This window comes from Brassica napus, chromosome C1 (assembly GCF_020379485.1).
Source record: "Brassica napus cultivar Da-Ae chromosome C1, Da-Ae, whole genome shotgun sequence".
In the NCBI taxonomy this organism is placed as follows: Eukaryota; Viridiplantae; Streptophyta; class Magnoliopsida; order Brassicales; family Brassicaceae; genus Brassica; species Brassica napus.
Genome location: NC_063444.1, coordinates 17,957,241 through 17,969,885, shown reverse-complemented (window position 1 = coordinate 17,969,885; position 12,645 = coordinate 17,957,241). Strand labels below are relative to the sequence as shown.

At 35.9% G+C, this 12,645-nt stretch overlaps 2 protein-coding genes across 2 annotated transcripts; one reads left to right on the top strand and one right to left on the bottom strand.

The window, feature by feature from the left end:
* Positions 1-328: 328 nt before the first annotated feature.
* Positions 329-3,424, top strand: LOC106376222 (two-component response regulator ARR2). Its single transcript, XM_013816288.3, has 6 exons — positions 329-691; positions 1,066-1,218; positions 1,295-1,678; positions 1,751-1,827; positions 1,893-2,948; positions 3,025-3,424. Exons 1-6 carry the CDS (start codon positions 532-534, stop codon positions 3,091-3,093), a joined length of 1,899 nt encoding a protein of 632 aa, XP_013671742.1. The 5' UTR covers positions 329-531; the 3' UTR covers positions 3,094-3,424.
* Positions 3,425-3,589: 165 nt separating this feature from the next.
* Positions 3,590-6,789, bottom strand: LOC106376221 (COBRA-like protein 7). The gene is made up of 2 exons (XM_013816287.3): positions 6,067-6,789; positions 3,590-5,292 (listed from the first exon to the last, which is right to left on the bottom strand). Exons 1-2 carry the CDS (start codon positions 6,617-6,619, stop codon positions 3,866-3,868), a joined length of 1,980 nt encoding a protein of 659 aa, XP_013671741.1. The 5' UTR covers positions 6,620-6,789; the 3' UTR covers positions 3,590-3,865.
* Positions 6,790-12,645: the final 5,856 nt, after the last annotated feature.

Below are 12,645 nucleotides of genomic sequence, written 5' to 3'. Positions count from 1 at the left end.
TTAAGTTTGTATTAGATAGTTGATGTAGGCAAAAAAAATATTTTAATTAGTATTATGATAATTTTGAATGAGAGTAACAATGTTCTTGATAAAACAATTGTATCAAATTTTAAATTTCACATAGGTTTTGGATTTTTGCTACTAAATTATTAGATCATAACACAATTCGAAGAAAGGATTGAAAAGCAGTGTTGATAAAGTACAGAGTCTATATCTGGAGAAAAGTACAAATTAAAGGGCATCTCTACACCACGTATATAATAATATATAGAAATACACATATACAGAGACATAACTATATAGAATTGTATAAACATCTCCATATATTTTCAGATTTAAATCTAAAAAAATTATTAAGAGAACCAAATATAAAAAAAAAAAAAATCTGAAACAGAGAGAAATCGAGAGCTTGAAGCTGAGAGACAAAAGCTTAATACTTTCTTCAACTCTCACATCTCATCATCATCAAGCATAACTCTTTCTTTTGCGCATATATTCTCTTATTCTTCAATCCTTCTTGGCCTTATCGAGATGTTAAATCCGGGTCAGGGAAGAGGACCCGATTCGGGAGTCGCTGGTGGGTCGTCGAACTCCGACCCGTTTCCGGCGGGTCTTCGAGTTCTCGTGGTCGACGATGACCCAACTTGTCTGATGATCTTGGAGAGGATGCTCAGGACTTGTCTCTACAGAGGTTCTCTTGGTCTTTCTTTTGATGATTTCTTGGTCCAATTTTGCGATTTTTTTTTTTGTTTTGGTAATTTTGTGAAATAATTATGGGATTTTAATTCGGTGGTTGACTTAAGCCATTAATAGACAAACGATCTTTGAAATTTGACTAGAAGACTGTTTTAATCACTGTTAGATTCAGAGTATATATATAAGCTTAGTCCTCTGTTCTACATCAATCTGTGATCTGGTTAAAGATTTTGATTTTGCGGTTTATTTTTGTTATTGAGTTTATTTTAAGAAGCCTGGTAATGATTTTTGATCAATTCTTGGTTCGGTTTCTATGCCTTGAATTTACCCTGGACTCTGTTTTTTTTTTTTTTTTTTTTTTTTCAACAGTAACGAAGTGTAACAGAGCAGAGATCGCATTGTCTCTGCTACGAAAGAACAAGAACGGTTTCGATATTGTCATCAGTGATGTTCATATGCCTGACATGGACGGATTCAAGCTCCTAGAACACGTCGGTCTAGAGATGGATCTACCTGTTATCAGTACGTTTACTCTCTTTAACATTATATAAAACACTCTCTACTTGTTGAGATCTGATGAATTTTTTTTTGGTTTTAGTGATGTCTGCGGATGATTCAAAGAGCGTTGTGTTGAAAGGAGTGACTCACGGTGCAGTGGACTACCTCATCAAACCAGTACGCATCGAGGCGCTCAAGAACATATGGCAGCATGTGGTGAGGAAGAAGCGGAACGAGTGGAATGTATCTGAACATTCCGGAAGTGTTGAAGAGACTGGGCAGAGGGAAGATGGTGATAACAACTCTTCTTCAGCTAATAACGAAGGGAGCTGGAGGAGCTCGAGGAAGAGGAAGGAAGAGGAAGTAGACGAGCAAGGGGGGGATGACAAAGAGGACGCGTCTAGTTTGAAGAAACCACGTGTGGTTTGGTCTGTTGAGTTGCATCAACAGTTTGTCGCTGCTGTGAATCAGCTTGGCGTTGACAGTAAGTGAAAAAGAAGAACTTGTTTGCTTTATGAGTTTGTGTTTTGTGGTCTAAATCTTTTGTTTAATGCAGAAGCGGTGCCTAAGAAGATCTTGGAGATGATGAATGTACCAGGACTAACGAGAGAAAACGTAGCTAGTCACCTCCAGGTATGACATGTAACTGAATAAGTATTACATTGATGTGTGCTAACACACCATTGTGGTTATTGCAGAAGTATAGGATATATCTAAGACGGCTTGGAGGAGTGTCTCAGCACCAAGGGAACATGAACCATTCGTTTATGACAGGTCAAGATCCAAGTTTCGGTCCGCTTTCTACGTTGAATGGGTTTGATCTTCAAGCTCTAGCTGCTGCTGGTCAGCTCCCAGCTCAGAGCCTCGCACAGCTTCAAGCAGCTGGTCTTGCTCGGCCTCCTTCACTCTCTAAACCGGGGATGTCAGTAGATCAGAGAAGCATCTTCAGCTTCGAAAACCCAAAAATAAGACATGGGCAGATGATGAACAGTGGTGGTGGTGGTAATAAGCAGATGAATCTGCTTCACGGTGTTCCAATGGGAATGGAACCAAGACAGTTTGCAGGTGGTGGTCAAATGCGCGTGCAGCAGCAGCAGCAACAATTGTCTGGTGGTCGTGCTGTTGGACAGAATGTTCAGAGCAGTGGGATGATGATGCCAGTAGGTGGAGGGCCATCAATGCTACAACAGCAACAACAAGTGATGTTGTCGAGTAGTGTTCCAAGGAGAAGCGAGACAAGCAGCGGCAGTAGAGTGTTACCAGCAGCTGCTACTACACAGTCGGTGGTCTTTAATAACTTTTCCTCGGAACTACCTAGAAACAGCTTCCCGTTGGCAAGTGCACCTGGGATATCAGTTTCTTACCAAGAAGAGGTCAACAGCTCAGACGCAAAAGGTGGTGCTGGGTTTGGTAACCCGAGCTACGACATATTCAATAGTTATCCGCAGCAGTACAACAACAACAATGATTGGGATCTGCAGAATATGGGCATGGTCTTTAATTCTCATCAGGACACAACAGCTTCTGCCGCTTTTTCATCTTCGTCTTCCACTCAGAGAACAAGGGCTGAGCATGTGCAGAACCATCACCAGCAACAGCAGTTTCCAAGCCAGAGTCTTAATCACATGAACGGCGGTGGTTCGGTTAGAGTGAAGTCAGAGAGAGTGGCGGAGACTGTGACTTGTCCTCCAGCAACAACACTGTTTCAAGAGCAGTATAATCAAGAAGATCTCATGAGCGCACTTCTCAAACAGGTTTCATTTCTGTAGACTAGTCATATTAATGGTCTTGTTGACATTAACTTACATTCTCGTTTTACTCAAAACGCAGGAAGGACTTCCATTGGTAGATAACGAGTTCGACTTTGACGGATACTCCCTCGATAATATTCCTGTCTGACCTCTACACCCACACATATACTCACTCTTTAAGAGTAGACTACTTCAAGATTCTTTGTTTTTCATCATGGTTACAAGATTACTCCTCAAATGGCGTTTGTCCAAGCGGATCATCATGTATTGTATCTTTAGATGATATAATCTGCTAGGAAAAATTCAAAAGCAGAATAAATTACTTTACTTTTTTTTTTTCTTCTGGTATTAGGAGTAATGTGAATTTGCTGCAGATTGTTTTTTTGTATTTTTCTTTCTTACACAAACCCTGAGACATGTAGGGTTCTTGATCGTCTAATGTACCACAAATTAGCAATGTTTTACTTCTCTTTCTTTTTCTTCCGAGTGTTGAGAACATTTGTGTAAATATGTTTCTATGCTTCATAATAATAAAGATACGGTATTAATCCTGACCAATGAATACATCCACCAACACACAAGTCTTGACCTGTGTTAATTATTGTTTTTTTAAGTAAGAGAAGTGGTTGGTTCGGTCATTTGGATGATAAGGAACAAATAAATGACTGAGGAAGAGTAACAAAAATAGTATACAGACACATATTAGTAGTGATTACTAGTCAGAAACAATACAAGAGACTTGTAAACATATCTTCTTAGTACCTATATAAAAGCTTCTTCCCACACTCAATCACAGGTTGCTGAAAAAAGAATTGACTGATTCTCCATCGGGGACCCTTGGGAACTGACTGGTTATCTTGTAAACCGGGAAACATTCAAGAAACTGTATCGCCAACACGCACGAGAGGCTTCACAACTACCTACACTCGCAAAATCAAGAGAGCCAAAACCGGCAATGCCAAGAGTATAGCAGAGATGTGTCTCCGTTTGTTGCCGTTGCTCGTTGGGAATATAGATGGCAACGAGCACTCCTCACCGTTGAAGAACACTTTGCTCGGGAAGCCGTCTCCGCCAGGGACGTTGATGCCAGGAGTCAGTTTCTTGGTGAAGGAAATAACAGACTGTTGTTTCCCGGGAACACGAGGGTTCTTTAACGGATTGTCTCCGTCTCTCTCCGCTACCAGATAGTTCAAGCCAGGAAGACCTTCCATGAATATAGTGTTGTTCTCCCCGTTGATATCAAGTGCAGTTGCGTTGAACGAGTAGGCTTTCTCGAAACCTGGGGCTGCTTTTTTCATCTGAATAGCGGTGAACCAATCTGGAAAGGTTGTTTCTCCCCAGTTAAAGACTGTGACCCGGGCTGTCCATCCTCCTCTGTAGTCCGTAGCCAAGTGCCAGTTGATGCTCACTCCACAGTTATCCCCACAAGGCATTGGGTTTGGGACAGGACGGTGTTTTAGATAAGACCAAGCTAGAGTTAGTTCAGTTCGGTTATCAAATGGGACCAGAAGAGCCTGCTGTGGTAGGATAAGCGCTGGGGATGTTGTGCTACAAGTGCGAGAAGCTCTGTTGCTGGAACAACCACAAGCACAAGTCTTGCACGGGATGATTGAGTCGTTGAAGTAGGCAGAGAACGATACACAGCACCTAGGACTCGTGTCTTTCTGTTGAGTGATGTTGCAGACCACTTGCCAGCTCGCAAAAGCTGTCTTGTTTGATGGTAATCCACTAGGATCGACGAACTGGCTCGGGCTGACACGAACAGGAGGGCCACACTTGTAATCCGGGTTGAGTGAACCGGTGATCCGCCAGTTCTGGGGAGGTGAAAGAGCAGAGATGTTAAGATCCGGAGGCATTTTGTACACCTGCATCTGGAAAGCTGAGATGGACTTGCTAGGATCCATGGACTTTGGCAGAATAGTCCCATTTCTGCAGCAGTATGGTTTAAACCCGAAGACAGAATCATTATACTTCGTAAGAGGGAGGTCTATGATGGTTGGCCGTCTTGCACAGCTTAACACGTTGGAAAAGTCAAGAGCTTGATAGTACTTGGCCTGTGGGCCATCAATACAGTCAGATGAGTCAACAAGACTCGGGTAAGCTCCTGTCATGGTGTCGATAAACTCGTCCCGCATCCAGTCAAAGCTCAGTTTCCAGTTATCCAGCCTGCCAAGCGGGTTATGGTTCTCCATTGTGACTTGTGCCATGTAATTCGATGCATATGATCTGATCACATCGTACATGATAGTGAGATCTCCATTTTGTCGGGGAAGGAACTCGTTATCAATAATCTCTGTGTTATTAAAGTCTGGATCCGGCATGCAACATACTTGCATAACATTTTTACCTGGCGAAACAGAGAAAAACACATAGAGAATTCAAGTAAACCACAAAGCAATAGTCAAAAATAAAAATTACCACATCAAAATCCCACGGATTTGCATAAGCACATGACAACACAGCACAAATAGATGCCTAGAATCAATTAGAAAGAACTAGTCACCGATCTCAAATTCTTAAGGCTCCTATGATTACTCTGGTACACCCTTGAATCTTGATCTATCACAGAGAATTCAATCTAGTCTTTCCACATTTGACTAATTTAAACTTTAGGTGTAAAAGAGGAAGCTAAACAAAACACAAGAGAAAATAGTCAAAAATAATAATTACTATCATGGATCTGCATAAGCACATTAGAAGGCAGCTAATAATACTTATGTTTTATCCACAACACAACACAAAATAGGCATCTAGACATTTCCATAAATATTTGCAAATGTACTTACGCAGGTACCCTTGAATCTTGATCTATCACAGAGAATCCAAAATAGACTTACCACATTTGACTAATTCAAAAGTTAGGTGTAAAGAAGGAAGCCAAACAGCACATAAAAGACTTTTTTTCCACGAGAAAGCACATGGGAATCTAAACAATGAGATTCTTGCTGGAGTTTGACTCTCTCTCTCTCTCTCTTTCTCTCTCTAGTAATCAAAGCATTGCACAAATGTCTCCTAGATTAACGGGATCTACTACTTCATCTTTAACATAGCAAAACCAAGATCAGTGAAGGAAACTCCTAAATATAGAAAAACCAAGATCAGCCAAAAACTATATTTATACCTTTCTGGGTGGCTTTGGGACACTTCCATCCATCAGTAACGAGAGAGATGTTCTTCGGAAGAGGCACATTCGGCGGCGCCACACCGAACTGAGTCCCGACGAGCTCCACACTCGCTTGCATCTGAGTGACGTCACCCGCCGTCTGAATAGCCGACTTCAAATCCGACGAAGGATAACCGGCGAAAACGGTGCCGTTCTCCACGCTCAAAGGCAAGCTGGAGCCGTCCGAGAGGACCGCGTTGGAAGCGGAGACGAGGATCTCGCGGTGGGAGAACTTGACGAAGACGCGCCACGATTTGAGCTCGTCGCGGCCGTTGTTGAGCACCGTCACCACGGATTCGAACCGGTAAGGCTGGTTTGACGAGTCGTTAGGCGGGATCTTGGATCCTTTGGTGTAAGTGTAGGAGACGAACACGCCGTTGCATAGATCGGAATCAGAAGGCGAAGATGAGTTGGTATCGGCGGCGGATTGAGACGCTGTAAGTGGAATCGACGCGAGGAGAAGAGAGAGTAGGAGTAACGGAAGAAGAATGAAGTTGGGAGCTGAATCCATCTAAACCCTAATGAATCACTCTCTTTAGTGTTTGTTATTAGACAGAAAAAGAAAGAAGCTGTTTGAATTGAATTGTTTTGAAATTGGGAGATGAGTGTGTAAAGGGAAGGTTATAGAGAGAAGAGATCGGTGAGAACCAAATGATAAAGCGACCGCGTTTAGTGAGCTGTAATGAAAAGTGCGTGTATTGCAAACGAATTTCAAATTTCTATGGAGCCTTGAGATTTTTTAAACATTACAAACCAAAACCACTTTCAGTTTTTTAAATTAAACAATACATTTGTGTTCGCTAGTAAACAAATTAAGAAGATGAGTGTTTGTTAATGAAAGAAAAAAAAAATGGAAAACTGGAATCTCATCACGAACATTCCTTGCTAATAGATCTGTTTTAATAGTAGTAATAGATTAAGGACGGGTATATTTTTTGTTTTACATTTTTTAGAAATTTAATTTTCAGATTTGTGTTTTTTTTAATCATATTTTTGTTTTTACTTCTAATTATATTTGTGTAAATTTTTTTTAAAAAAAATTATAAGTAATTTTTTTTAATAATTGTATTGAATTTATGATGTTGCATAACTATACACTTGTACTATAGTCATTTGACACATTAATTTGGCACTTTATTCCTAAACTGTTATAACTTTTTCAAAAAATAACAAAATATAGTTACAATTTTGTTTAGTAATTAAATAGATACAATTATATGTTTTCACTGAATTTTCATGAATTTATTTCATATAATGATAATAACGTTATTATTACATATAGTAATTTGTCATGCAATTAAAAATAAGTTTTGTAAATTTTGACCCAATGTAAATGAAAAAACTCATTTTAGTTGTTAAAACCCCGTTGTATTTATTTAAAATATTATGACTCATGGCCCAATTGTTAAACAAAAACCTAGAAAACCTAGATTTTGATCCGCGCTTTGTAAACCTGGGTTTATTTTTGAAATTAAGAAAAAAATATATATGAATTTCTATATAAAATATTGTATAGGTCTACGCACATTTATCTGAAACCACTAAATCAGAATCAAATTCATAAATAATCAAGAAAAATCATATATATATATATATATATATATATATATCACGACAAAACTAATCCGCAAACCCAAATTTTAAGAATAAAAATTGTATACCTTTTTTTTTTTTTGTCATCAAATATACTAAAAATTGTATACCTACAAATATTAATTATATTTAATTATAATTAACCAAATATACCTAAAATACTATTTATTAACCGAATTACTGGGATACTTTTTAATCCAAAACATTCAAATTATTTGAATTACTTGATATTTTTATTCAAACAACTCGATATTTATACTGAAAAATCTGGATTATTCGTTTTTTTATATACATTATGCAAAATTATCCAGAAAACTGAACTGGAACCAATGTTTTGAAAATCGAACCGGATATTGATTTGTTATGCTTACGGGGACTGGTCAAACATGTTCAACCGGATTTTCAAAAATTTACAGAATACTTAGTTTTTAGTATATTTTAAATGTAAATTATAAATATGAACAGAAATAATATAAATGACCAAAATTATTTTTGTAAAGTTATTTCTATAAATGCTATAGAAAATATAGCAAGTGTGTATAATGAAAACAAAATAACTGTGAGTAAGGAAAAAAAATGATTTTGGTTTACAAACGACTAAAATCAGGAACTAATCAAGAAATGTCATTTATGGTAATTATTAAGAATCAAAATTAATCGATTATGCTTGGAATTGGTTGAATCGGATTTTGTAATTAATAAACATTGGAATAAATAATATTAAATTTCAGTGGTCTGGTGGCAAATGTTGTTGGCTCAATCGATTAGACCATGATTAATCCGGGATTCTTAGAGTGAGGTTCTTAGCGGAAAAAGTTAAGAAACTGTTTCTTAACTTTTAACTAAAAAAACTAAAATCTGGTTTTTAAAGTCATTATTTAAGAACCGGTTCTTAACTTTTTTAGTTAAAAGTTAAGAAAAAGTTTCTTGACTTACGCCAAGAACCCCATCCTAAGAACTCAGGGTTAATCATGCTGTTGGTTCCATGGTTCTATACGACAAAAACTTGTCTTGCGTTTTTATTTAATTTATCGTTTTAATGTGTGGCATAATTGTAATTTTTGCATCATCTTCCCTTGAATCTTTTTTTAGGGTTTGACTCTGTAAATCTATTTTCATGGCGGTCATCAACTATTTTCCTGTAAAGTATCAAATTGTTGTGTGATTAAGTATTAATTATGTCTCAAATACATAGATCTGCCATAAAACATCAGTTTTAAACATTCTAAACACAAAAAAAAATTACGACAAACTTGGATGCCTTACCCGTGTTTTACAGGGCCTTTGTCTTAATTTCTGTTGTCTCAGACCGGTAACTGGAATAAAGGAAAGCAGCTACAAAGTGATTTCGGAAACCACAGATGGATCGATTGTAGTTTGTACTCTGTATTCATGTCTGACTTCTGTTATTTGTTACTGGGAAATTAATTGATGATCATAAAAAGTTTTTTCAAAGAAAACCTGATAACTGTTTTTGGTAAAAAAGTTATAACGTGGTTAGTGTTTTAATATAATTAAATGCAGTTATATAAAATTCAGTTATTTTTAATTGGACATAACTTTTTATTAATGTGTCACACTGCTGTTTTAATAGAATAGATATTTTCACGAGCTTAGTGAATGAGAACGAAATACGTGGGCAACTCAAGAAAGACCGTCATCAATTCACTGCTTTTCTAGAAAAGATACGGGCCAATCATTCGGTATTTGATACCAATGTGGGTCAAATTCAACGAGTATGTTACAAAAACAAGTGCGAATAGCCGTTTTTTCTCTATGCAAGTCATGATCCAAATCAATGTTAGAATGTGAATCATAAAACCATGAAAATTAATCAATAGGTAGAATTCATCCAAACTGATCTAAGTTAAGAGGTTGACTGAAATAAATAAATGGTTGACTCATGATGTCAGGTCCAAGGAGACAGATTCAAGAGGTAGATCAGCGCTTCACCAAAATGGTAGACCTTAGAGCATGCGCATTGAAAGTTTTAAGAAAGAGTTCACACACTCCCCAAGAAAAAAAAAATACTAATACAATATTGTGAGCTTAATGGACTGGTCTCGTCGGGGTTCATCCGCAAGAGGCGGTTCATCACTGTTTTCGTGGGTCCCACGACACGTGGCGACCCACGATTGGTTATTTTATTAATTTTTTTTTTTAAACAAACAAATAAAAAAATATAAAAAAAATAAAAGAAAAACCCATGTGGCAAACTCCACCCCGCATCGCTAATGGGGATGGTCTTATATTCAGACAGCCCAAAGGTCAGTCTAGGACAGTTACGGTGGAAAGATGAAAAAAACGAAGGGAAAAAACACATGAAGATGAAGATCCCCATTAGTATTCTCATTCCTCAAGATAAACTTTTATTTTAGTCTAAGCCTAATCTTAAGGAAGAGTGTTGGAATGAGAATAATCAATCATCAGGAAGAGCTAAATCGAGTTGATATGAAGAAAAGATCGTCGAGTGAATCACATTAAAAAAAAAAAGGATATCAGGATATTCGGAGTAATGAGAGAGGAAGAGAAAAGGAGAAAAATATAAAAGAGCAAGGCACCATTGATGTATTTCCAGATACGAAACCATCTAAACTTTATCAGATATCGAGTATTTAACTATCAAAATTAAATCTTCCTCATCCGGTAATATATGTGATTTACTGGCCACGCGCCACCTATTAAAGCAACAATGTCAGTAAACAAGAGAGTCAAAAGACAGAAGATTTTTCTCGATGGCATAGCCAGAAGCTGGAAATCTTTGTGATCACTATCAACTAGACCAAGACGCGTGTTTATTCTAGCATATCCTCGAGTCTATTCTCTGGCTTCCAAGCCACGATCTCCTGCTCATAAGTAGAACAACACTATGATATCAATGAACATCAAAGCCACATCCCTACAAGGTCATGTGTCCACCAGGCCACATGCTCACAAGGTTACATGCTTCTGTAAGGTTGTATGTCAATTTAGGCCATGCGCCCAATAAGTTAAAAGACTCATGTCAATCTCAAGGTCATACGCCCTTGCACCAGAACGTACGCTATTAGCAAGTTTGTCTAATGTCTCAGGCCACGGCGACATCTTGTACGATAAGTGAGACAACGTCATCTCCGATACTACAAGGAACCTACTATAAGGCAGAATTTTAGGTCATTGGACAAGGTAAAATAATAGTTATTCTCCGCCTTCAAACATAAACGCAGCAAATATGAAGAAAATTGTTTGACATAAATTAATCATGAGCAATCCTATTGGATTAGAGCATGACTCCGATATCCAACCTCTGGGTCTCTAGCTTCTGGTCTCTGGATCAAGAGTGTTTTATGCCTCTTGGTTTAAAAAGAAAACTTCTAGATAAAAAGAAATCTTCTCATATTTCAGGATATAGGCGAATCCACCCTAAATCTTGATTATCTCATATATAAACAAGCTTAAAATCTCAAGAGGAAAGACTACTCATTCGACTCAACTCTTATTTAAAAATCAATAAAACAATACATTTGATTTTCTTAATCTTCTTGCTTCTTGATAAAAAAAAATAAAAATCTTCTTGCTTCATGTTTCCTTTGCGACAAAGAACATGTCATTATTTTACCCTGACAGATAGCATTAAACGCAGATGTACTTTCTAACCGAAAGATACATATACTATCTCATGAGATCTACCAAAGAGTTATTTATAGGAAAAATTGTTTTTTAAACCAAAAAATGGAGTGTTTCAAAAAAAAAAAAAAACCAAAAATGGTAGCTATGTTCGCATAGTCAGTTTGAGTCTGTATGTTAATAACAAAAAAAATTGTAGCTATGTTCCATTATAATAATCTCATATATTTTATATCCTATTAGGCTAATTATTTTCAAAATATAAATAATGCTCTTAATTTCAGTTATAAATTCAAAAATTACAATTAACAAAACAATTGTTAAATATAATAAATAATTGAAGTAATTAAAATAAAAGAAAACATTAAAAATCTTCAAATAAAAAAACAATTCTTTCCAAAAAACTAAATATTTCCAAATATTTTCTTCCCTTATTTTTTGGAATTGATTATTCTAATCCGTAGAGTATAAAAATCCGTAGAACTCGATTTCAACAGGTTATTAGATTTATAGTAATGTGTAGATTTTGATTTCTACATGTTTTAGATTTACAGTAAATCTGTAGAAATCATTTTCTACAGGTTTTTAGATTTATCGTAATGTGTAAATTTCGATTTATACTTTTTTCGATTTATAATAATCTGTAGATTCCGATTTCTACATATATCTCGTATTCTAAACATAGTAAATTCAATGAAAAAGTGAATTTCATTTTCTACTTCCTAGAATGTCAATTCTACTTTATGTAGAACATAATATAAAATTATGATTTAAACATTTTTAGAACTAGAAAAAAAGTATCACTAAGTCATATAGGTATTTCATCGATAGTTACTATTTTCTAATTTTTTTGTCAAATTATTTATTAAATTAATTTTCAAAAATATTAAAAGGCACTAGAGGCAAAAATGATACAAAATAAAAATTAATCTAATGGAATATAGTTACCATTTTTTTACCTAAAAAAAAATATCCTATTTAACAAATAAGATGAATTGGAATGCATGTGGGCATATGAATGGATTTTGTAACTAATAATCTATGTAAAGGAATTTTCAATGGTTAAGTTCATTTTTATTTTAAAAGTTTACTTTTTTAAATGAAGCAAAAATATGAAGTAACATCTACTTCGATGGTTTGTTTTATTTTCTCTTTGTAAAAAGAATATTTCAAATATATTTTATCTTCAATTTATCATTAATTATTAATAGCATCTCTCACTTTTTCAGGTTTACTAATTTTACTCAGTTATTTTATTTAAAAAATAATCCAACACAATTAATATTTAATATAAATTAAATATTCATATAATGAAATTATTATAGGGTAATTCTCCAT

What these genes read in the sequence shown, in the direction of transcription:
- LOC106376222 (XM_013816288.3), top strand. Translation starts at nt 532, where the DNA reads ATGTTAAATCCGGGTCAGGGAAGAGGACCCGATTCGGGAGTCGCTGGT. An exon ending in GATGGATCTACCTGTTATCA is followed by an intron (nt 1,219 to 1,294) that starts GTACGTTTACTC and finishes TTTTGGTTTTAG; the next exon opens with TGATGTCTGCGGATGATTCA. An exon ending in ACGTAGCTAGTCACCTCCAG is followed by an intron (nt 1,828 to 1,892) that starts GTATGACATGTA and finishes TGGTTATTGCAG; the next exon opens with AAGTATAGGATATATCTAAG.
- LOC106376221 (XM_013816287.3), bottom strand. Translation starts at nt 6,619, where the DNA reads ATGGATTCAGCTCCCAACTTCATTCTTCTTCCGTTACTCCTACTCTCT. An exon ending in TCCCAAAGCCACCCAGAAAG is followed by an intron (nt 5,293 to 6,066) that starts GTATAAATATAG and finishes CTGTTTCGCCAG; the next exon opens with GTAAAAATGTTATGCAAGTA.